This window comes from Neofelis nebulosa, chromosome 3 (genome assembly GCF_028018385.1).
Source record: "Neofelis nebulosa isolate mNeoNeb1 chromosome 3, mNeoNeb1.pri, whole genome shotgun sequence".
Lineage (NCBI taxonomy): Eukaryota > Metazoa > Chordata > Mammalia > Carnivora > Felidae > Neofelis > Neofelis nebulosa.
The window spans coordinates 52,849,213-52,873,471 of NC_080784.1; the positions used below are offsets into that span (position 1 = coordinate 52,849,213).

At 46.3% G+C, this 24,259-nt stretch overlaps 1 protein-coding gene across 1 annotated transcript in view; it reads left to right on the forward strand.

Annotated features, from left to right (window-relative positions):
- Nucleotides 1-1,207: 1,207 nt before the first annotated feature.
- Nucleotides 1,208-24,259, forward strand: part of LOC131507970 (uncharacterized) — a 40,711-nt gene continuing 17,659 nt past the window's right edge. The window contains exons 1-3 of the mRNA XM_058723303.1: nucleotides 1,208-1,494; nucleotides 2,273-2,452; nucleotides 2,938-3,070. Of these exons, the coding sequence (XP_058579286.1) occupies nucleotides 1,366-1,494; nucleotides 2,273-2,452; nucleotides 2,938-3,070 (442 nt within the window). The 5' untranslated portion in view covers nucleotides 1,208-1,365. The remainder of the gene's footprint in view (nucleotides 1,495-2,272; nucleotides 2,453-2,937; nucleotides 3,071-24,259) is intronic.

Sequence of the window (24,259 nt, forward strand, 5' to 3'; positions counted from 1 at the left end):
TCCCCAGATCACCCAGGGGCTCAGATGCTGTGTGAGCAGCTGCTGGCACAGATGTGGAGAGCAGAGCCAGACCTCAGTGTGACCCACCCCAGGGGAGCTGGCAGGCCTGGGCTCCTTTGTCCTGAGTTGGCCTTGGGAATAGTAGTGGGCAGTGGACCTGCGCTATTGGGTCAGGTCCAGAATCACACTGGCCAAGGTTTAGGGCTTATCCCCAAGAACATGAGCATCTAAGCTCCACATTCCTTGCCTATAAAATGGGAAGAATTGTCACATGGACTGCATAAGGCCAATACCAGGGTATAATGATGCAGATGAAGTGATGCACAAAGCCTGGCACACAGTTAACACTCAGTAGAACCAAACCCCCATCACAGGGCAAGCTGAATGATAAGATCTCAGATTGGAGTGGGTCCTTACTGAGTTTCCTCTCCTCCCCTCACTCCATCCCTGGCCTGGACTTGGGTCCCCTTGAAGTTCTTTATATCAACCCCAGCAAGCAGTTATTCCACTTGAATGCCACAAATGACAGGGAACTCACCACTTACAGGCAGCTCTTGTCAGCTTTACACAGCTTTGAACAAAGTCCCATGCTGAACTACATCAGCCTCCCTGTAGCTCTTTAACACAAGCACTGGGTGCAGCTCCTTGGGGACTTTGCAGCTTCTACAGGGGCAGCTCCTAGTAGCTCATGTGGACAGTGTGTGTGTGCCTGAAGACGATGCTTCTGGCTTCACAGAGTCTTGACCTCACTAAGTTGCACATCCCACATCTCCTGTTTATAGTTTTACAATCTGAACTATTCTGTCACTCACCTGGGAACAAATCCCCATGTGAGATAGCCTCCCAAAGTGAGACCCATACCTATCCTGCTCTTCTGGGATTCTCTTTCTAGACCCCAAAAGTGAACTTCATAGGCATTCTTCCCGAGCCCTGGAATGTGCAACACCTGACTTGGTGCCCTCGGCTTCCTTGTTTTTCTGTTCCTGACCCCACTACCAACCCTCCCTTAAATCCTGGGACCTCCTTGTCTTTCTCTTCCTTCTTATTGACTCCCAATTAGCAGGCATCATCCACACTCAGAGGACACACTCATGACTAAAGTCCTAAGCTACTATCTTCCCTTTCACAAAGAACTATTTGGTCATGAAGCCATGATGTGTGATGGAGTACCTATTGTGTCCTCAATTCAGGGACAGGACAGCCACAGTCTCAGAGCTGCAGGAGACCAGTGAGGAGGACACACACAAGGAAAGGTGCCTGGCCAGGGATGGTGGAGCCAAAGCCACGCAATGAGGATATCTTCAAGGAAAGGTGATAATCAGAGCCTGGAGGGGGAAACAGGCTGTCCATGCAGCAGGATGAGTGATGTGGGAAGTCAGAGTCCAAGTGAAGTGTCCCTGTGAAGGGGGGCTGGCAATGAAGAACATTCTACAAAATAAGTGGACTACAATCTTCAGAAGTATCAATGTCATGAAAATCAAGGAAAAAATGGAGGTATTGTCCCAGACTGAATACGACTAAATAGAAGTGACAACCTAAGGCAGCACATCATTATGAACGGGTCTTTTTGCTTTGAAAGATCTTATTGAACCAATTGGTGAAATGTCAACGAGGTCAGAAGATTACAATGATAGCAATGTGTCGATGCCAATCCCCTGGTGCTGATAGTTGTGTTGTACTTATAGAGGCAAATGTCCTTGTTTGTGGAAACACACTTATCTCAAATGTGATCAGGAAGGAAAAGGTTTTGTTATATAACTGTACTTCCTATGTTTTTGTAAGTTTATAACTGCTTGAAAATATTTTAAAACAGAGAATTTTAGAGACAGTGCTGAATTCCAGATTACCTGATCCTACTCTTTATTTATGATGTGGATACTAAGTTGCAGAGAGGTTAAGTGACTTGACCAAGGTCATACAGTTAGCTGGTATTGGAGCTGGGACCCAAACCTTCCTTTTAAATCTTACTGATAGGTCTAGTCCAAGCCCCTCACTTTATAGGTTAAGAAACTGAGGTCCAGGGTCACAAAGAGGTTTGCTCCAAAATAAGCTGAACAAATTTCAGGTGCCAGTTAATTGGAAAAAATTTGGAGAGCTCCTTAGGTCTCTAAAATTAAATTCTGAGTGCTTGCCTCCTCTGTGCATGTGCACAGAAAGTTCTAGATGTTGGCCCTAAGGCTTTCCTCTTAGAAGGAAAGTACTCTGTTACTCAGGATGTTAATTTGTTGGCAGGCAAAGTGGTCGTAGTTCACAACAGCTGATTTTCCTGCAGGGGTCTCTTGGGTTTGTGGGGTTTTCCACCCTTTCAGCCACTGGCAGCCTGGGATCTTGTCCTGCCACAAGCCAGTATCAGACAACCAGCCACAATTCTGAACAGGCAGGAAGATATCCAAAAACTCTCCAAGGAGTGCACAGACCTGTGGAGAAAGAAGGTGATATTTGTCTGATGGAGGTGAGTACCAGGGGTGGAATATTATGGGCTGAATTGCGTGCCCTCAAATTCATATGTTGAAAGGCCTCAGAATGTGACTATATTTGGATATAGGGCCTTTAAAGAGGAAATTAAGGTCAAATGAAGTCACTAGGGTGGGCCCCAGTCTAATATAACTGGTGTCTTTATAAAAGAAATTAAGACATGAACACACACAGAGGAAAGACCAGGTGAGGACACAGGGAGAAGGTGGCTGTCTGCAAGCCAAGGAGAGAGGCCTCAGGAGAAACCAACTCTGTGGACACCTTGATCTCAGACTTCGAACCTCCATAACTATGAGAAAATAAATTTCTGTTGTTTAAGCTTCCCAGTCTCAGGTACTTTGTTACAATAGCATATTAATACAGCAGAGGCAAGGAAAGCTAGAGAATCAGCTTTTCTACAGATCACAGGCCCTTTGTACAGATCCCCTCTGTCCAAATTGTGATGTCACATTTTCCCAACAGCCTCATCTCAGGGACAGTCTCTCCATTTGGATGCTAATCAAGAAAAACAGGGAACAGATGTTCAGTCTGGAGTCAGAAGTCCCAGCACATCAACTCAGGAGCTGTGTGATCTTGGGCAAGTCATTTAACCTTAGTGAGCCTTAAGTTCCTTATATAAAAATAAGATTCGTGGGGCGCCTGGGTGGCTCAGTCGGTTAAGCGCCGACTTCAGCTCAGGTCACGATCTTGCGGTCTGTGAGTTCGAGCCCCGCATCGGGCTCTGGGCTGATGGCTCAGAGCCTGGAGCCTGCTTCCGGTTCTGTGTCTCCCTCTCTCTCTGCCCCTCCCCGTTCATGCTCTGTCTCTCTCTGTCTCAAAAATAAATAAACGTTAAAAAAAAATTAAAAAAAAAATAAGATTCGTAATTCCTATTTTTAATCTTTCATAGATTGTTGAGAAGATCAAGGGTAGAAACTATAAAACAGATTATAAATGTGAAGGATTATTATGAATGATAATAACATGATCATATTCATAATAAATATTTATTTATTGAGCTTCAGTTTCAGCTAGAAAATGCAAACATAATATCCTCCAGAATTTGCAATCCAGGAGAAAATATGAGATTAGATACTTAATGCTATGTAAAGATAGCACATAATGGAATACAGTTCACAGACCTGAAGTCAAGTGTTCAAAGAAAGCAAAATCATGGACTAGTGTGTATTTGGTACTGTGTATTCATTCATCAAACATTTAATGGGAGCCTTTGTGTGTCAGTTCTGTTCTAGCCACAGGGATAGAAACTTGAATAAGATGTACACCCTCAGAAAGCCTACATTCTAGTAGGGTAGACAGATGCAATAAACAAACAGATGTTATCAAAAATTACAGGATGTGATGGCACAGTGTAGGAAAGGAAAGAAGGTAGAGAGGAGTGGGGAGGAAGATGGGGTTCCTTCACAGCAGTTATTAGGGAGGACTTCACTGAGAGCTCAGACCTAGAGGAGGTGAGGGACAGAGCCAGGCTACTACATGGGAAAAGAGCGTTATTGATGCTGCTAGGTATCTTTACAAGATAGAGCTTCACAGAGTTTGCAGAATGATTGGAGTCCTATTATGTTGTTGGAGAGGGCTTTGGAGGTGGGGCAACCCAGCCAACAAGGATTCTCTGGATTGGCCAGGATGGGATGCAATTCCTAGATATTGCCACCAGGTGGTAGGATAGCTTCAGACAAAAGGTCTACCAGGTGTCAAGGAAGAAAGTTCTTTCTCCAAATGAGTGCTTGGACAGGCCCCAACGTATCCCAGAAGCAAGAGAGCCACAGATACAGCTTTAAAGGGTGAAAGGGAATAAGAGCTTTCTTGCCTCACATATAGTTGGAGTTTTCTGGGATTCATTGGATTCTCCCACTCTCCCAATGGCTACCATGAAGCTCTGGGCCCACAGCAGTCATAGCTAACACATTTTTGAGACAGCCTGGCCCCATGAGGTTTTGCTCAATACTGGGAGCTGGTGAGTGGCTTCCCTCACTCTATGGCTGGGTCATTTGGGGGCCTTCCTGTCCCTATGCCTTAGAGATAAGAATCTCACTCTAAGCTTACCCAGTGCTAATCTATGAAGCCTGGGGTTTCTCCTCCTGAGATCCAATGCTGGAAGCAGAAACCCTCATCTGGTAGCAGAGTCTAACCCTGCAGCCTGAGCTTGCTCACGATGCTCTAGTGTTAGACTTGGATCTGCAGGAAAAACAGGCCATGCCCTACTGTTCCCTCCACACAGCTGTCCTGGTCATATGTTCATTCAAATTATGGGGTGGCTGGGTTGCTCAGTCAGTTAAGCGTCTGACTCTTGATTTCAGCTCAGGTCATGATTCCAGGGTCATGGGATCAAACCCTAGCAGGCTCTGGCACTGAGCATGGAGCCTGCGTGGGTTTTTTTTTTCCTCTCTCTCTCTCTTTCCCTCTGTCCCTATCCTTTGCTCTCTCTCTCTCTCTCTCTCATAGAATAATAATAATAACAACAACAACAAACATATTTTATGAAACATCAACATGGGCCAGACAGTGTGCTGGGGACCTTGGGGCCCATGAGACAGTCATTAAACAAACCATTGATGGTCCCTGAGTGGGTACAACCTGGGGGCTGAATCCAGCGCACTGCTTGTTTCTATAAATAAAGTTTTATTGGAAGACAGCCTTGTCCATTTGTTTACATATTGTCCGTAGCTGCTTTGTGCTATAAAGGCAGAGTTGAATAGCTGTAACAGAGAGCACATGGCCAACAAATCTGAAAGTATTTACTATCTGGCTCTTAAGAGAACATGTTTGCTGATTGCTGGTCTGGAGGAAGAGACAGGGAAGTAAACAGATGATTGCATCACTATAACAGTGCTATGATTGAGGTGAGCAGGTAAGAGATGAAGCCAGGCAGGAGCATGGAGGAGGGTCCAGGGGTGGTTATACCCTTTAGGGTCTCAAAAATTCCCTGAAGCAGCCATGGGGAGCCATTGAAAGTCTTGAGCAGGAGTGACATGATCACCTCCCGAAACTAGTGCATGGAAAGTGGAGGAAGACAGCAGCAGAGCAAGGGGGCCCAGTGAGAGACTGTTGTGATGGTCCAGAAGGGAGAAGAGAAGAACCTGAATGGATCAGGAGCTGTGGACATGGAGAAGGCAATGCTGGAAAGATCTTGAAGGCTGGGTAACAACATCTCTTTGGGAAGGAGAGAAAACGAGAGTGAGGCCTGAGTCAATGTCTAGCTTTCATCCCAGCACTCTGAGGTCACACAGGAGCTCACCAAGCCCTGCCAAATTCAACAGTGGATGTGACCATGTGGATAATCAAAAGAAGCCCCTCGTTCAAAGATGGGGAAATGAAGTCTACAGTTAGACCTCCAGTTGGTTAGTGGCTATGTTAGAAATGCCAAGCAGGGGCATCCTGAAGTCAGTGTCAGTGCTCTGCTCTCCCTTTCTGGCTGCTTCTCTCCACCTGATGGAGTACTCAGTATCTTCCAAGAGTCTCCTAACCAGTGACAAAAGCATAGGCCTGTCAGGATGCTCTATGGGACCAGGGTTTGTGTGAACTCAAGGAGTCTTGAAAACCCAGCACATTCCAGTTTAAGGCATGTGATAAAAGGGAGAGAAAGCAGAAAAGAAGTAGCCTGTTTCCCCCAGAGTGCCCACAGTGACACAGTGGAGATAACAGGTGGACTCTGTTATCCACAAGACTTCCACAAGTATGAGGGGCTTCTGAAGCCTCAGGTTTTCTTTAAAATTCAGGTGATTTTTGCATTCTGTTCCATAATATATCTTTTGTGTTTTGACATAGAATAAATTTTTAAATTACTTGTTAAAAAACACTGGTGTTCTAAGAAGATGTTTCAGAAGAATGTTCAGATTTATTGTGTAGCTCTAGGTATCCCTGGCTTAACCATGTAAAGGAGGCTCATTTTGAAAAAAGACTGGATCCAGGGTGTGACAATGAGAATGTGGCTGCAGCCCTGAGGAACAAGGCCCCAGAAGAGAGAGGGCCCAGCTCTTTGTGTTGATACAACAGCAAGATGGGTGACCAGGCTCAAAGCTTCATGACAGCAGGTACACACTCCTTCACCCCTGGGTCCCTTGAGACCCCTGATACAGAGCCTTTACACATTGCAAACACACCTCAGATCGGTGAGGAAAAAGATAGAATTCTCAGGGCCATGAAGCAGCTGAAGCATGGCCAGGCATTCCTTTCCTCTGTGATTTCTCTAAACTGCAATTTTCTTGCCTACAAGATGAAAGTAATGACCCCACCCTGTTTAACTGTCAGCCTACTTGCAATGAGGTAGAGCAAAAGCAAGCACCTGATAAACTACAAGGTATTTTAGATATGCAAAGGATCATCATTATCCCATAGAGATTCACTCTAGTAAAATCCTAACATAAAGCTGTAAGTGGAGGCTGAGAAACCCAAGCTCCTAAAATGCAAGACTGAGATGTTGTGAAGTCAATGAATGCTTGGGTGCACCTCAGATCCATGGCACTGTGCGGTCTGTTTCAGCCCAGGCTCTGGTTTGACACCACTGGTGGCAGATATCTACTCTGGCTTAAACATCAACAATGGTTTGGGGTCCTGGGACTTTTGGTGGGAAACTCAAGACAGATGCAGATTCCAGGACTCCTAATTCATACCATTTTGTTAGCCCTTTCGGAGAAAGCTGAAGTGCAGGAACCCATCCTCTGCCTCCTCATTTTGTAAATCAGGATTACCTGTGGTTTGCCCATGCAGCTCTTCCTTCTCCTCTCAGCCTGCCCCTCCATGAGAATAGTTGACTTTGTTATATCCAAATTCCTGTTACCCTAGGCTATGTTTTCTTGGGCTCTTAGTGTATTAACCTATTCTGAAGAAGCAACTTTCCATTAAATACCTGTGTCTACCACATGGTTTACTTCCCAGAGGACATGATATGTTTATATTTATTGTGTGTGTGTGTGTATGTGTGTGTGTTTGTGTGTGTGTGTGTCTGTGTGTGCTTGCATTCATGTGTACACATAGGTACACACAGGTGCACATATTTGCATGGGGGTGTAGGGAAAGCTTGAGGGAAAGGTATTTTCTCAGTTATCCTGTCTTCTTTGACATTCAGTTGGCTCTCAATGAATCAGCTACTTCCACTAAGAGTTTTTCCTACCCCATCAGCCCAAATGGACCCCGCCTCCCTCCAGGACTGCTTGGAAATTCCCTACTGCTGTCACCTTCCCTTATTGTCTTCTTATTTCAGAGAAGGTTAAGAAGACCCTGAAAGTGGTGGGCTTTGAGAACCTAATCTAATCTCCCCTTCCTTCTAGGAGGGCAGTGGAAGGATATCCTTTAAAAGCAGTCTGTGCTCAACAAGCAGTAAAGGTCATGCTTCATAACTCAAGGTCAAAAGGCACAGGAAGCAATTCTGCACACAAGACTTCTTACTGATCTCTTTCTTATTTGCTTTCTTTCCTCATAAGACAATGACTTTGTGAGACAAAAATACCTTTGTCATTAAAATGCACTCATTCATCCATCCATTCATTCACACCTTCATTGTGTTATTGGATCTAACTAGTGTTGAGTGCCTTTCTCTGTGCTGGGAAACCAAGTGACAGGATGTCCATGATTACCATCTTGGGGGAACTCAACATCTGGTGGGAGAGGCAGAATTACTGGCAGCATCACAAGTCAATGGATGCAGTAATAGAAGCACCAAATCTAAGGCATGAACTAAGGGCAATGTGTCCCAGGACTGAGGCTAAGGTCTCCTGTGATTGTGCTTGCCTTGCTTGTTCAAGACTCAGGAACTGCACAGAGGGCCTTCACTTCCTTATCCTGGTAATGCTGACCAAGGCACAAACAAGAGGGGCTGAAGAGAACTGCCAAGAATGATTGCAGTGTCTCTTCATCCTGCACTGGCCCAGAGGCTCTCAGTGACCAGATAGAAGATCCTACCCCATCCTTTCAGGAAGCAAACAAACAGTTGCATATTGCTTTGTCCTGGTCAAGTCCCCAACTATCCTCACTATAAAGCATTCCAGATTCCCTTTTCATTCAATGTGTTTGTTTGATAGGTACCAGCAAATAACTTCCAGGAGCAGAACCTTTGCAAAATCCCTGCTTTCAAATGTTCTTACCCAGAGGGACAGTTAAATGACAGAACCACTGCACTGGGTAATTGGGTAATGGAGCAACCAAGTGGTGGAGCACTGGAGAAAATGGCTGAAGGTTACCGGGAAAAAAAGGTCGTTCTCCTGCCTTGCCTCAGTAAGCCTTAATGTGAGTTGTGCAAAAGAGAGTATCTTCTTGTGTTAGAAGAAAATATATTAGAAACTCCTGAAGAAGCTCCCTAGTACGAAGGTTAGGGACTATTTAATTTAAACCAGAGACCTCATTTCTAACTTACTAATGCCCTAAAGTTGGAACTTTTGAGAAATCCCTTTCTTTGAAAGAGTGAAATCATGAGAGTGTTAATAATGGCAAAGCCAGTGATGACTGGAGGGGCTCCAGGGAACATCTTCCTACTATAATCTACCAAATATTGGCTTGAAAAAGCAAAGCTGTTTTCCCACTTTACAAGAACTGAATCCAGGAAGCTAGCAAACAAGGGCCTTTTGGATCCCATGCCTTTCATCTGCAAATTTTGTGCTTTTCTTTTTCTTCTATGTGAGCTATTTTTCAGGCAGAAAACACATTCCTTAGGCACAGTCTCAAGTTGAAAATCTTCAAGAACTTCTGTCCAAATGAATGGAAAAATCAAGTAAAGCCTCTCCATTTTGATAATGTTTGTACTTTGTGGTAAAAGTAGCCTAAAAGTGTAAAAATGAGGTCGTTTTTCGTGCCTAATCATGAAATTTCACACAATTACCAAGAAAAGGAACATGTTGCACTGATAAGGAGAATTAGGTCTCTTCAACATTGTGACTCTATTGGTTTTGGTCCACTCCAAAAGAGGGGTCCAGGAACCTGTTTTGATGAACCTTTGGATAGTGATTAATGTAATAAAGATATTTGTTGAACACAGATTATATGTACTCTTAAATACCATGTGTGCTATAAAATCTCTTTGAAAGTTCCATATGACCCTACTATTGATCTCCATTTGACAGATGAGGAAAATAAGACAATAGGTCTCATAACGTGTCCAAGGGCACACAGGAGCAAGTTGAACTTGATGCTCCTAGGCCATACCCATGAGGTTGCTGAGAACCACCTAGGAAAATGCAAGCCCTACAGAGCTGACCAGTCTTTGGTTCAGAATTGCATGTGGTCTCCCACCTCAGGGAACGGGGCTCTAAGAACTCCTTCTGCCCTTGTTTCATGGTCTTTGTTCCTGTGGCATCCCCTCAGCCTCCAGATCCTCCAACTGAGATGCACACATTCAAAAAAAGATTAATATGTATCACTGCATCATGCAGAAAAGAAACCAACAATTATTTTTTTAAAAAGGATCTAAGAGAGAGACAAGTGCTAATTATAATCCCTTTCACTCTAAATGTTCACCCCTGCCTACACTGCCCATTTTATTTGTCCTTCAGAACCTCCATTTTGTCTTTCACCCATTTAACAGATGTCTACTGAGCAAGCTTCCACAGGCTAGGTGTTGGGGAATTAGTGAGAAAAAAGCAGCAGCCATTACTCTGTGCAGCTTGTATGGGTGTGGGGGAGAGAGTCATCTTAAAATGGTTGCAGCTGCGATCAATGTGATGCTGGAGAGAGAACCGATGACAGGGAGGAGAAAAGATGAGGATCTGCCCTGTAGGATATCCTGGAAGCCTTCCTGCGTGAGTGACATTGAAACTGAGATAGAAGGGAATGAGTCAGAGAACACTGAAGGAAAGAGCAATGTGCGCAAATGGCTCAGCAAGAGGGAACATGATGAACATGGCGAGTCCTGGAGTCTGAAAGAGGTCAGATGGCCCTGGAGAAAGAACTTAAGGATGTGCATGGTTCTGGCCAGGCTTGACAGCTGGGCAGAGGCAGAGCAGGCAGGACCAAGAAGGCATAGTCAGTTTTGCTCTCCTCTTATGAGCCAGAGGAAGCCACTGATGGGGTTAAGCAGAGGGTGTTGTGATGGAATTTTTATTTCGGGGGAGGCCAGTATGGCTATAGCAGGAGGGGGTGGTGTCAGGAGTAGAGTAAGGTAGATGCCTGTGGGTTAGCCAGCTGCTGTGATGTGGACTGAGGAGAGGCTGATTGCTTGGAGGGGTGTCAGTGGCATAGGGGGAAGTGGGAGGAGAACACTCTAGGTGAGGGAGTGAGGTTGATAGGCTCAGGAGATAGTCTGGAAGCCAAATTGATGGGACTTGATGATGGGCTGGACAAGGGTTGAGGGGTAAGGAAGTAATCTAGAGTTCGGGATAGAGAAGGATGCAATTCTGTGATACAGGGAAGAAAGAGAGTGAGCTAGACTGCCTCTGACTTTCCTTGAAAGAGACAGAATGCACACTTAATCTGGTGCAAATTTACCTGGCCAGCCTGCTTCCCCATTGGCAAGCACAGCCAGCTGTTAGCAGACTCTAATGCCTTTCTATTTTGAGTGACTTCAGGAGGGTTTTAGAGAAACAAATCTACGCATCCAGGAAAGGCCCTGGCCACTGCTGAGGTGTTTACTGACTAGATTCCATCCATGGGTCCTCAATCTATTTCCATGATGTTCAGCATCTTCTTGCTCCCTGCCAACCCACCACCCACAACCAGGTACATGCAATAAAGTAATATATGCAACATAAAGGCAGATACTAGGAGCAGAGAAGCTTACATTTTTGGAAAATTCCTGGACTCTTATCAAATTCTTTTGAAATCTATCAAAAATCCCATGCCTCCACGTTCTCTCAGGGTTGAAAGGAAAGATAACAATGTACAGAATCCAAGCTGGGTGATTGGCCCCCCCTGTAGGTTGCTGTGGGAATTCCTGGTTGAGATTTAAAATGTCAGAATTTTGAGGCCATTTGTCCCAGTGAACCCATACCTGGTCTCACCTGTGTCCACAGGCCCTGACACTTCCCAAGACCTCCAGAGCTGCAAGCCATATTCTAGGGTCCCAGCCAGGATTAAGAAATTAGGTCTCAGCTAACTTCAAGTTCCAGAACCTCCTGTTCATAGAGACCTGCCACAAGGTCAGTGTAATTCTCTGACTCCTCAGAGAGAAATCTTACTGGGTCCATCTCCTCCCTTTTCCCACCCATCTCCAAGAACTTCTTCCTAAAGACTAGAGGAATTCAGGCCTGTGGCCTAATAGAAGGCACAGAATCTGATCCAAAACAAAAAAACAAAACAAAAAAAAACCCAACAACTTCTGTCCTGACCCAGGGAAGTCCCAACAAAATCTTGTTAGGACAACCTCTGCACATCAACCACTCTGAACACCACAGTTACTCACTGGAGCCTCTGAATCCAAGGTCAAAGTTCCCACAGCCAGAAGCTTGGCCCCTGCTAGGTGCCCAGGCCCAAAGGAGTCTCATCCCAGCTGTGGTCAGGCCACACCTGCAGCTGGCACAGCAGACCCCACAGCCTACCTGAACCTGGAGAAACTTGAGAAAGGGCCCCTAAGAGCAAGTGACTGCTGCCCACCCCAGCTCTAGGAGGAAACAAATGCTGGAATTTCTCTAGTGCTGGAGCACCCCACCCCCACACAGACCCCCATCTCTTAGCTTGTGAACCACCTCCTGTTTTAATCATCTCCTCTTCACTCTGTTGGGGAAGGAGGGTTTCCCACCCCAGAGTTATGGGGAAAGCCTTACATAACAACTGACACTGAACTGATGAGATTGACATAGACTCACAACCCCAGGGAAGAAGGAGACCCCCCCCACACCCACAGTGGCCACACTGACCAGAAACAGCATCAACAATCAGGGGCTGTGGGAGGCAGACTTTGTATCAACAAGAGGGTTGTGTGATCCCTGGTTCTCGAAGGAGGATGGGATTGTGTTGTTCAAGCGGAATACCATTGACTGGCTGGCTTATACAAGAAATTTATTTTCTTATAGTTCTGGAGGCTAGAAGTCCAAGATCAGTATGGTTGGTCTCTGGTGAGACCTTTCTTCCTAACTTGTAGATGGCCACCTTTTTGCTGTGTCCTCACATGTCCTTTCCTCTCTGCACACATACCTCTGGTATCTCTTCCTCTTTTCATGAAGACATCAATCCTGCTGGGTTAAGACCCCATCCTAATGACTTCATTTAACCTTAATTACCTCCTTAAACTTCCTGTTTCCAAATGCAGTCACAGTGAGGGTTAGGGCTCCGACATATGAATTTGGGGGCAGGTGGGAGGACAAATTCAATCCATAACAGGAGCACATAACACTGAGCCTCAGTTTTAGGCCTTATACCACACCTTTAGAGCCAATAAAGCAGCTTAACATCTGGTAGCACTCCCCCAATTGCTCATAATGAGAAAGAGTTCCAGAACCAAGAGTCACCATTTACTGAAGAACTTGGCCCCATGGTCACCAATGGAAGCAGGTCAGGTTGGCCTCCCCAGCCCATAATCTTGGTTACCAGTGGAGGCCCAGACCTGCCAGCTTGATGAGTTCTTTAGGGCCTGATTCAAAATGTAATCTGCACCTGAATTCCACCTGAAATACTGACAGCTCTGACATGATTGTAGAGAAGGGGTCATTTGTTTAGCTTAAATCCCAAGCTGGGAAATGAAGTCTTATGGCCAGGCAAGGCCATTATTAAGGAACTCATAATGCCCTCATCTTTTCAGAGCCCCATCTGTCTCTGCCTGGAGTGAACCACTGCACTGGCCTCATAGATAGCACCAACTGGTAGCACCAACTATTTCCCTAGTTCCTATCCCACCCCATGTGCAGGCCTAATCCTAACACTGGGCTCCTTCTTGTGCTCTTTGTTCTGCTGTAAGGGGTGGATCAGCCCCTGCACCTCCCAAGCTTCATCTTGAAGCCAATGAGCAATTGCTGGGTTCCATCTATAGTATGCAGTGCCCTGCATAGTACTGGGCACTTTCAAGAACCTGGCCTTATATACCCCTCCCAACAATTCTGCAAGCACATAGTATCATCATCCTTATGTGGTCAAGAGAGTAATGGCTCCAAAAGATATCAGGTCCTTATCCTGAATCCTGTGAATGTAATCTTAGTTGGAAAATGAGTCTTTTCACATATGAATAAGGTAAGGATCCTGAGGTGGGAAGATTGCCCTGGATTATCAGAGTGGCCCCTACATGCAATCTTAAGTGTCTTTACAGGAGGAGGTAGGGGAATACGTGACAAACACAGAAGAGAAGGGGATATGAAGACAGACCAGAGAGAGATTTAGAAGATACTGGCCTTGAAGATTAGAGCCATAAACCACATACCCAGGAATGCCAGCCGCACCAGAAGCTGGAAGAGGCAAGGAACAGATTTTGTCCTAGAACTTCCAGAGAGAGCACAGCTCTTCTGACACCTTGACTTCAGCACAGTGATACCGATTTAATTTGATATATATATATATATAATATATATATATATATATATATATATATATATATAATATATATACACACACCTCCCACTCCCCTTCACCTATTTTGCCCATCCCCCCACCACCCTCCCCTCTGGCAAACATCAGTTTATTCTCTGTATTTATGAGTCCGTTTCTGTTTTTCTCTTATTTGTTTGTTTATTCATTTGTTCCAGTGAAACAGGTTTCAGATGCCGGTCTACAAAACTGTGAGAGAACAAATTTCCATTGTTTAAAGCCACCCAGATGTGGTCATTTGTTACAGCAGCCACAGGAAACTCACATAGCCATTTAACAGATACTTCCAAGTGCTGACCTCTTGTAATCACCATCCCATTTACAGTTACTTATCCCCATTAATATCCAATCATTATCCTCATTTACAGATTGGGAGACAAGGATCCAAATGATCCCCAGACATTGCAGTTGGTTCTTCTCTTCAACTACTCTCCAGTGGGGCCTCCATATCCTTCTAGTACACTCTCCTAATTCCAGCTGCCTGCCTGGGATTTTAGTTGGATGGTCCTCTTGTTTTCTGGCCTTTTTCTGATTACCTGGAGCTATTCCACTCCATGCCCCTCTGGCTTACCCTTGGGAATATCTGGGTACAGGAACTCTCTTCCCAGACTGACTTGGCCCTTGGCTATAAGCTTCCTCTGTTATGCCACATGCTGGCCATACACAGAGCCAGAAGGTTGGGACCAGCAGAGAGGCCAGCATGAAATGACTTTTAGGTTTCACATGGAGCAGTCCTGTGGTACAGAACAGTTCCTACTGATCCTATGTCCCAGGGGTCAGGTGTCTGCTCCCATAGAGTGCTACACACCCCCATCAGTGCAGAGTCCCAGGTTACCCTTGGAAGGCCTGGGCTCTCTGCTCTTCCAGTGGGGGAAGTGTAAGACTCACAGCCTCTTGGAGTGCAATGTGTGTGTACTAGAGAGACAACAATTTCTTGGCTGCAGCTCTTGAACCTGAAGCCCCCAGTAGGGTATCAATGCTTTGCTCACTACAGAAACACTTGGCAAGGGGATGGATGTCAGAGACACCATGCAGGAGGCCTGTGAGTGTGACAATTGTATCCTGGGCCAGGCCTTTGCTGTTCTGGGGAGGGAGGAAAGGGATGATTTTCAGAGGAAAGAATACATTGATAACTCATTGATTTATAATAAAAAATTGTTCCAGGTTGTTCCACGGGTTGTTCCTCAAGATTATTTAAGCCAATCTTCAAATTTTATAGATGAGGAAACCAAGACAAACAGAGGGAAAAAGTCATGAAATTTAGGGGAGGAAGCTCATATTGGGAGTCAAATTCTTAGGTTACCAAACCCAATGTTCTGATTCTTGCATGCACAGATTTCTCCAAGGAGATCTTTAGCTAGTTTATCCAGAAGCCTGTATCTTTAATCAACCCATTTAGACTGGAACTAGAGAAGCCATCAATACCCACCTTCCCCAATTTCCCATCTGTTCCATTTCAGAAGCCCCATCTTCTGGAGAAGTCCCAAGTGTCCTACCAATTCTTGTGTTACCCTCAGACCATAAGATTCTTTAAGAGATATGTTCAAGTTCAAGGCCATTAAAGACTTTGGACCATTCAGGTGAGGTCTCCAAATTTCACCAAGACCTGCCTGAAGACTTGCCTATACTTTCAAGAGGAAAATAAGGAATGCTGCTCAGGTCAGCCTCTGCACTCTCACCCATGAGATCAGGCTCCTGGGAGTTCATACTCTTTTTTAACTCTGCAGATCAACTGGGAAGAGCCTGCCTTGACAATCTTTTCTCTCCTTCCCCAGCTTTTTGCATGCCTGGCTGCTATTCATTTTTTAGTGTCATCTAGGACGTCACCTCCCTTTGGAACCCTGTATAGTCTACCAAGACTGGTTGGGTGCATTTGTGCCAAGCCTCCATAACTGGGCATACCTCTAATGTGGCTTCTAGCACCCTAATTGTAACTGCTTATAAATTTGTTTGTGTTCACTACCCGATTATCCTTGTTTAGGACTACTATCCTTTCTTCAGCACGCCACTCCTGGTAGGCATGCAATAAAAGCATGGATGAACAAATGAATGGGTGCATGAATGAAGTATTGTTGCTTAAGGCACAGTGAAGGGTACTTGAAGAAGGTGCTCCCCAGGTCCAGCTAGGCAGGTGAAGAAGCAAGTCTCCTCACTGGAAGAATTTCATGCTGTGCTTTCATCAGTGGCAAAACCAAGGAGAAGAGTCATATGTCCTAGTGATTAACTGCAAAGAAAGTTTCCCAATACACTGGCAAAGAACTGAAACTAAAACCCAGGAACTAAAAACTTGAAGTACCTTCAAGTCTCCTGGCATTCCACAGTGGAAATATAGATTGATAGTTCCACTATAATTGGGTAATTTTAATGGAGAAAAGAGAGCCCAGAGCCAAGAAGGCCTTTCCCTAACTCCGACATCTGTACTGGGAGCATATATTCATCACCTAAGAGGACTTTGGAGGACAATAAAGACATGAGATCCCCGTTAAGTGAACCCCAGAATTAGTGGGATGGCTTGGGACATGGACTCCTGGTCTGCCTGCTCCTGAAGAGTTTTGGATTCCTGTGAATCCAAGGGCCTAAACACAGAAGGACAAATGGGGATATACAGGTCTGGGAGTAAGCAGTGCCATTCCCAAATGTACTGATGCAATCCTCTGGAACAGATCAGCAACTCATAATTGTGCAGCAGATGCCTTGCATGAAATAAGATTCCGTTAACCACATGAAATCTGTGAAATGTTCATCTGCAGTATGCAAATCCATTGTCATGCAGCATTTTTCTCAGCCAGTAGGTGGCAGATGTTCGTGGTTTCTGGGACTTCCTAGGAGACTGGGGCTTACCAGGAAGGGAAGATTCTGGTTCAGATTGGGAATCAGGCCTCATGCTGTCTGAGCTGTTAAGTCTAGAAGCTCTTCAGCTGAGGAAGCCTCTGCAGCTACCCCGGAGCTGTCCCTTCTTTCACAGATTCTCTATGTTCAACAGTTGTGACATTTACACTCCTTTTCTGGTTCTTCCTTAGTTGACCTCCCCTCTAAGCCAAACTTTCTGTCTAATCCTTGTCCCATAGTCCCCAAGACCCCAGGGGGAAGAAGAAGTCTCCTCCTCCAAAGTACACGGGATGCCTCCCTGTTGCTTTTAGGTCACTTGTCCCAAATCCCAAAAAAATCTCCTAAATGACATTTTGTCTTCCTTTACCTATCTCTTGCCCCTGACCTGCCCACCTGAGGCAGTCTTCACATGAGCCTGGCCTTTCCTGAGGTCCAGAGTCAGCCATCCCTTTTCCAACAGATCTTGTCGTTGGCATCAGAAAACATTTCCCAAAGAGTGTTCCAAGGGTCTCATGAAATGCTCTGTGTTCAAATGGGTTTGGGATATTCCTCTGACTACATCTCCAACCTGGGGCTACATGGTGCATGTTAGCACAGTAAAGGCTCTAGAGAGTCCTATACAAAGGCTACTGTTCAACTGGGAGGAACCGGGCTTCCCTAGATATCCCAGGCCCGGCAAGGTGTCAAACTCAGCTATATCTGAGTCTTGGCAGAGCAGGTCGTGATAGTCCATGGATGGAAGCCTGGGAGGAGCTGATACAAGACTGCCCCACATCCCTTGTTGCAGTCATCCCTCCTCTTTTGTATCCATGTTTTCCTTCCAGTGTGTGGGACAGGGCTCTCTAGGAGATGACATCCTTTGCTTGTTCTTCTTTTCACCATCATAATAAGAAATAAACAAACAGTGGATTTTTATATTAGTTGGGTCTTGACCTTGTCTTAATGTGTCTGCTTGACAAGCATCTGACTCAATGGTAGAGATGAAGCCCAGAATGTTTCATTTTTTATCGTTATTTTAATTTCTTATTTTGGAAACAATTATGGATTCACAGAAAGTGGCAAAGCAATGTTCAGGAGGTCCTGTGTACCCTTCACCCAGTACTCTCCAGTGATAACATCATTTAACTACAGGACAATATCAAATCTAATATGTTGACATTGGTATAATCCACAGAACTTCTTCAGATTTCACCAGCTTTACATGCATACGTGTGTGTGTGTGTGTGTGTGTGGTTCAGTGCAATCTCACCCCACGTGTAGATCTGTGTGACCGCCACCATCAAGATACAGAGCCATTCCCTCCCTGGGAGGCTGTCATGTGCCATCCCTTTACAGACTCACCTATCACTGCTGTTCCTTCCCCTGGCAACCATGCATCTGTTCTCCATCTCTATAGTTTGGATATTTCAAGAATGATACAAATGGAATGAAGCAGTGTATTGACATTGGCTTTTGATGGTTAGAGAGGGAGGGAGCCAAAACATAAGAGACTCCTAAAAACTGAGAACAAACTGAGGGTTTATGGGGGGTGGGAGGGAGGGGTGGGTGGGTGACGGGTATTGAGGAGGGCACCTGTTGGGATGAGCACTGGGTGTTGTATGGAAACCAATTTGACAATAAATTTTATAATAAAAAAAAGATTGGCTTTTGAGATTGGCTTCTTTTACTCAGCATGATTCCTTTGAGGCCCTCCAAGTTGCTGCCTGTGTTGATAACTCACTGTGTCACTGACCAGTATCCCATGGTGTGGACGTACCACAGTTTGTTTATCCATTTGTCCATCAAAGGTCATCTGAGTCATTTCCAGTTTGGGGCTATGATGGATACAGCTACTAGGAGCATTCATTTGCATGTTTTTGTTTTCATTTCTCTGGAATAAATGTCCAGGGGGAGTGCAATTCCTGGGTCACATGATGATTCCATGTTCAATTCTATAAGAAACAACTACCAAACTCTTTTCCAGAGTGGCTGTCTAATATTTGGTTTTTCCTCTCATATGACTGTACTGTGCAGCCAGGGCTAAGAATCATGGCTCTGGAAGGAAACTGAGGCATTCCCAGGAGCCACAGGCACTTCAGCTAGTGGAGTTGAGGTCTCACACTCCAGTTTTTCAAAGATAATTCCTGGGAAAACTTCCAAATTTTTCCCTGAGGACAAACATGGGCTGTTTCCTTCTTAATTATTTATGTATGTCCTCTCAAATAGGAGCTCAAGAGAACGGGAGTGTCCACATGACATCTATACAAACTTCAGTATGTGGTAGAAAGCCAGCCTAAGTTCTTCTGATTGGGGAATTAGGTTGAACTTAGCAGCTGGGAGCTATTGTTCCTTTGACTCCTGCCACCATCTCATGGTGGCTAGAAGTTTTCTAAAAAATGGAGCTCTTCTGTCATAGCTGAGCCTCTCAGCACCCTGAGCCCCACCCTGGAGCTCTTGTAGATAATTAAAATCAAGGAAGTTTCTCTCCCAAGTGGTGTGACTTCTCTGGGCTCCCTTGGGTGCTCTGGGATAAATCTACCACAGACAGATAAATCTGTCTCAGCCACAGGGAGCACGCAGGGTGGCATTTGCAGTAGGATGTTGGCAGGGCTTCTCTGGACCCAAGCATGGAACCAAGGAGTGACTGAGTCACAGACCCCATGACACTTCCAGATGTCCCTGCAGATAGAGCTCTTGGCCCTGCATCCCTCCACATGCCCTTCAACCAGTCATCAAGCACTTACCTTGTGTGTGGTCTTTGCCCAGGGTCTCAGGTACACTGTGCAGAGGCCCTCACAGGTACAGCTCAAAGGCTGGGTCTATCTGGCATGAAAAATCTGGTGACCATGTCCCAGCATCTTACTCTCCTGGCCTCACAAAGCCCTAAAACTTCCCCTCACAAAGTCTCCCCACAAAAGCCACTGCTATCCCCATTCCTATGTCAACTCCCTGTCTGCTCCTTCAGAGAGTTCTCCAGTCTCGCCTGCTGGCATCACTGCCCCTCCACACTCTAGAGCCCAAGCCTGGGGCTAGCCAAAGGCCAAACAAAAAAAAAAAGGGAAACAAAAGCAAACAAAAGAATTCCCCTGACCCCCCAATAAACACACACACAAAAGAGCAGGCTTGTGGGAAGAGGAAGCTTGCACCAGCATCTACCCTGAGGGGGGGCCTGGGGCTCCCCTCATTGTTCTCCCTCCCCAGGCCTTGTGATGACAATCCCAGCCCCAGACAGGTTGCAGCCCCCCTGCCCCACAGCCAGCACCCCTCCTCTTTTCCCACCTTGGGCCCCCTGAGAAAGACGCCTTGAAGCAGATGTCATAGCCCCAGGAGTGGTTCCCACAGGAGGAGGAAGTAAGAGCTCACAAAAGCCTGGGCCTTTCCCTGAGGAAGTAGCAGTGGCTTTTCAGTGACAGACTCTTACAAGGATGAGGGACAGGGCAGGCTGGGGGCCCAGGGGACCAGGGCCAGGAGAGGAGCTGGCTCTTGGAGGAAAGGAGGGCATTGTGAGCCCTTGTTTACGGTGCCTGGCGGGGGGCCCTGACCTTGCTGCTTGTCAACAGACCCGCAGCTCCCCCCACCCCACATCTTCAGTATTGTTGTGGAGGCAGCCCATTCATAATTTTATTTGGGGGCGGTTGTTTTTGCCTCCAGCCCCTCCCCCCAACTGGCTCACTTTCAGCATTGTAACCCGGATAAAAAGGCAAGATATCCTTCCCCTTTCCTGGAGCCCGCTTCCTATCCTGACCTTGTTGGCTGGGGACTCTGTTAACCCTTAGGAGAGCAGGAGAAGGGGGCTCTCCTGCAACAACGGGCCTCCCAAGCAGGCCTGGCACCCCCACCCCATCACCCCACTATTGTTGGAGACATAAACACATGGTTCCAGGAAAGGCCAGGGAGAGAAGCAGTTTGGGATCACGCATTTAGACACTGAAGTGCCAGAATGCTGGGACATGAGGATGGGATATTAGGGACTGGGGCTATCCTGAAAAAGGGCTGACATGTCACCCATCACAGAAGTCATGAGGAGAGCACACACACTTTCAAAGGAACACTGACCAAACATGGCAATGCAGGAAGGGGCTGCAAACTAAGAAAGACCTGGAAGTTGTGTCAAGGGCAGGGCAATTGAGTGGATATGGGACTTCCAGCCTGGAGAAGACTAGGGGGCCATATCAGGGTTCTCTGGCATATTAGGGGCTGTCACAAAGCAGAGGGGAGAGTTTACTCTAAGTAAGGAAAGGGCAGAATTTGGGTTAGGGAGGGAACTACTGGAGGTCTACTTTCTGTGAATAAAGGACACTCCCCAATATTGGAAGTGAGCCCTGGGAAAGCAGTGAACCTCATCACTAAAAGCACAGCCTAGGCCAGGGAAAGACAGAGGGTGCTGTGTTGAGACCAGGCATCATGGGGCCAAGAAGCAGAGGCTCACCCTGTACATGGGCCATACGGGGAGCACAGGGCACAGGGCACACAGGGAGCTCAGGGCCACACGGGGAGCACAGGGCAGAGTCAGTACCCAAAGTGAGGGCTCTGGACTCCTGGAGCAGAGCTCTGCCTCACACATGTTCAGACTGAGGCTGGCTGCCCTTGTGAGGTGCAAGCCTGCAGATGAAAGAGAGTCTCAAGGGAGCTTAGGGCTCCTTCCATACTAACATCTGTAGCTTCAATGACTCTTTGGCTTCACCCTTTTACTCTGCTTGCTCTTCCTTCCTAACACCCTGCACATTTATATCCATTCTTCTCTGACCTGGTCACTCATCCTTCATACCTTCTCTCCTTGCATCTTGGCACCAGCTCAGAAAATGCACAGGCTTTGGACTCACAGCCCACTTGTTCCACCTTCCACCTGCCAACACTCACACCCTCCAACCCCCTGTCTGAAAGGCTCTAAGAATTTCTTACCTCTGTGCTCTGTGACAATACAACCCCCTTTTGCAATGTATTATTTCTCCTGACTGAGATTGTGTCCCTGGTGCTCCTGAGCAGTTTCTGACATTTAGGTCTCAACTCTGCAGTTGAAGAGGAAGTTTTCAGAAGATAGAGCCTCACTTCCAATCATGCATTTGGGGGCTGTGACAGGACACAAGAAAGACAATGGCCCTACCTTTATGAAGTCCACAGATCAACAGCATCCTCTGTGCTCCCCATAGAAGCCTGCACAGTGCTGAGCACACACCTCAACAGCCTTGTTCCTCACATGATGGAGTGCACATCCTGAGTCGTCCGTGCATTCTGGGGTGTACTGATCTGCTTGGGCAGCCATAACAAAGTACCACTGTGGGGCTTAAACAACAGACATTTATTTCCTCACAGTTCTGGAGGCTGGACATCTGAGGGTCAGCAGGGTTGGGTTTTTCTGAGACCTCTCTCCTTACAGGTGGCCGGGTTCACTCTGGGTCCCCACATGGTCTCCTTTCTGTGTGAGTCTGTCCTGCGTGTGTCCTGATCTCCTCTTCTTATAAGGACACCAGTCATCTTGGATTAGGGCCCGTCCACATGGCCTTATCTTAATTTAATCACCTCTTGAAATGCCCTATTTCCACATATTGTCACATTCCGAGGTGTTGGGACTTAGGACTTCAACATACAAATTTTCGGGAAACACAGCTCAGCCCATAACAGTGGGATTTGGAGTGCCTTTTTCTTTAAGATCATCTCCAGGAGCTCACTGTTTCTGTGAATAGTCAAGTGGCAAGAGAAATAGAACAATAAATAGAAAGAAAGGACAGTGGGATCTGAAATTGAAGAACAGAACCCTCAGAGAAGCATGTCTCACCACCTCAGCTGTCTCTTCAAGCATATAGCCCATTGGTATCATGGGAGCCCACATTGGCATGTGGGAGCCATCCACAGACTCTCGGTTAAGGTCTCTTAAGGTCTCTTAACATTCATGTAAGTCAGTAAGGCCTGGGTGCAAGGATAATGATATTTGTGACTGTGATAGAAACAGGCTGAATGGAGGTCAGGGCCACTTTTGGGAAATGGATAGTACATTGAGAAAAGTAGCCTAGCTGGTGGCAGGGAGGGACATATGGGGTTGGTACATTTAGGGATTAATGATACCCAGAAAGTCTGTTAATTCTGACCCATAGAGGCCACACAAACCATAGGGTAAGCAAGATTTCCCATGAATGCCCAATGGCTGATGGGGAGCCAGCCTCTCCCCCAAAACCCTTGCCATGGGTGTGCATGTATATGCCCACATATGTGTTTGTGTGTGAATGTGTGTTTGTGTGTGCATGTGTGTGTGCATACATGTGTGTGCACATATATGCGTGTGTGTGTGTATGTGTGTGTGTGTGTGTGTGTGTGCCTTTGTGTACTATGAGTGGCCAAGTGCCCTGGATGAGGTGAGGAAGGGACTTGGGCCCAGCCAGAATTGGGAGGTTGTAATTCGGGACACAGGAGTCTTTGACACTGAGTGGCCATGGCACACCAAGTACCTAGTTTTACCCAGGAACAGGTAAGGGCACCCAACTCCCCACATTCCATTCTCTCAAAGGTTTCCTCTGGCTCCTTGTTGGCCTGTTTGATTTTCTCCAGGAAGCCCCTGTTTTACAGTGACCGAGACCATCTGTATTTGAAAGAAGGACTGCATTCTGCTCAGGCTCAACATGAGGGATTCTGAGAAGCCCTTACACACAGCACATTGCTCTAGAGCTCAAAGACTCACTCTTATGAGTTCCTTCATGTGATTTTCACAATGGTACTGAAAGTGGACTACAAAATCATCCCCATTTTGCAGCTGGGCTGGGGAGATGTTGGTTTAGGACTTGGGAGCCAGGGGAACCCAGGCTAGGATCCTGCTCAGTCACTTAGGACATGTGACTTAGGACAAAGCCAAATTTCCTGAAATTCAAAGTAGGGATATTAATACTCACTGGAGAACTTTTGTGGTGGTTGATGAGTTAAAGCATACAAAACATAAAGCACAACTCATAGTAGGTAGAGTAACCCCTCCTCTCCTCCTTTCCCCATCAAAGGTGGCACAGGGCTGGCTCAGGGTCACTGAGAACACAGCTGGACTTGACTCAGCAGCATGTATTTTCCACTGTCCCTCTGTCTGTCCTTAGAAATCTCTTTGCCCAGCTGTCCCACCTCAAGGCTGCTTCCTTTCTGATCTTCCAAAGGCTGAGAAGTTGGGTTGACCAGCATATTGTTTCCAACTTTTCTTCACTTCCAGTGATCCCCAAACTGATAAAATCCCAGATCAGAACTAAGAGGACAAGACAGTGTAACTTGGATCCATTTCAGAACCCATGGTGGGCCAAGGGTCTCTCAGCCTCATAGAACTTCACCTCCCCAGGGGTGGGCCAAACAGTGGCTCAGAGGCCATGAATGGCCCACCACCCTGTTTCGCCCTCATCTTTATCTCTGTATGTGGGTCCCTCACATATTCACATATTCACAGATGCATTCACATACTGCTCACTGAGCCCCTACATGGGTAAGCAGCAAGGTCCTGGCACACAGCAGAGAACAAGCCTCACGGCCTCCCAGGCTCCCTGGAGCTAACAGTCCATGTGGTTCCCCACCC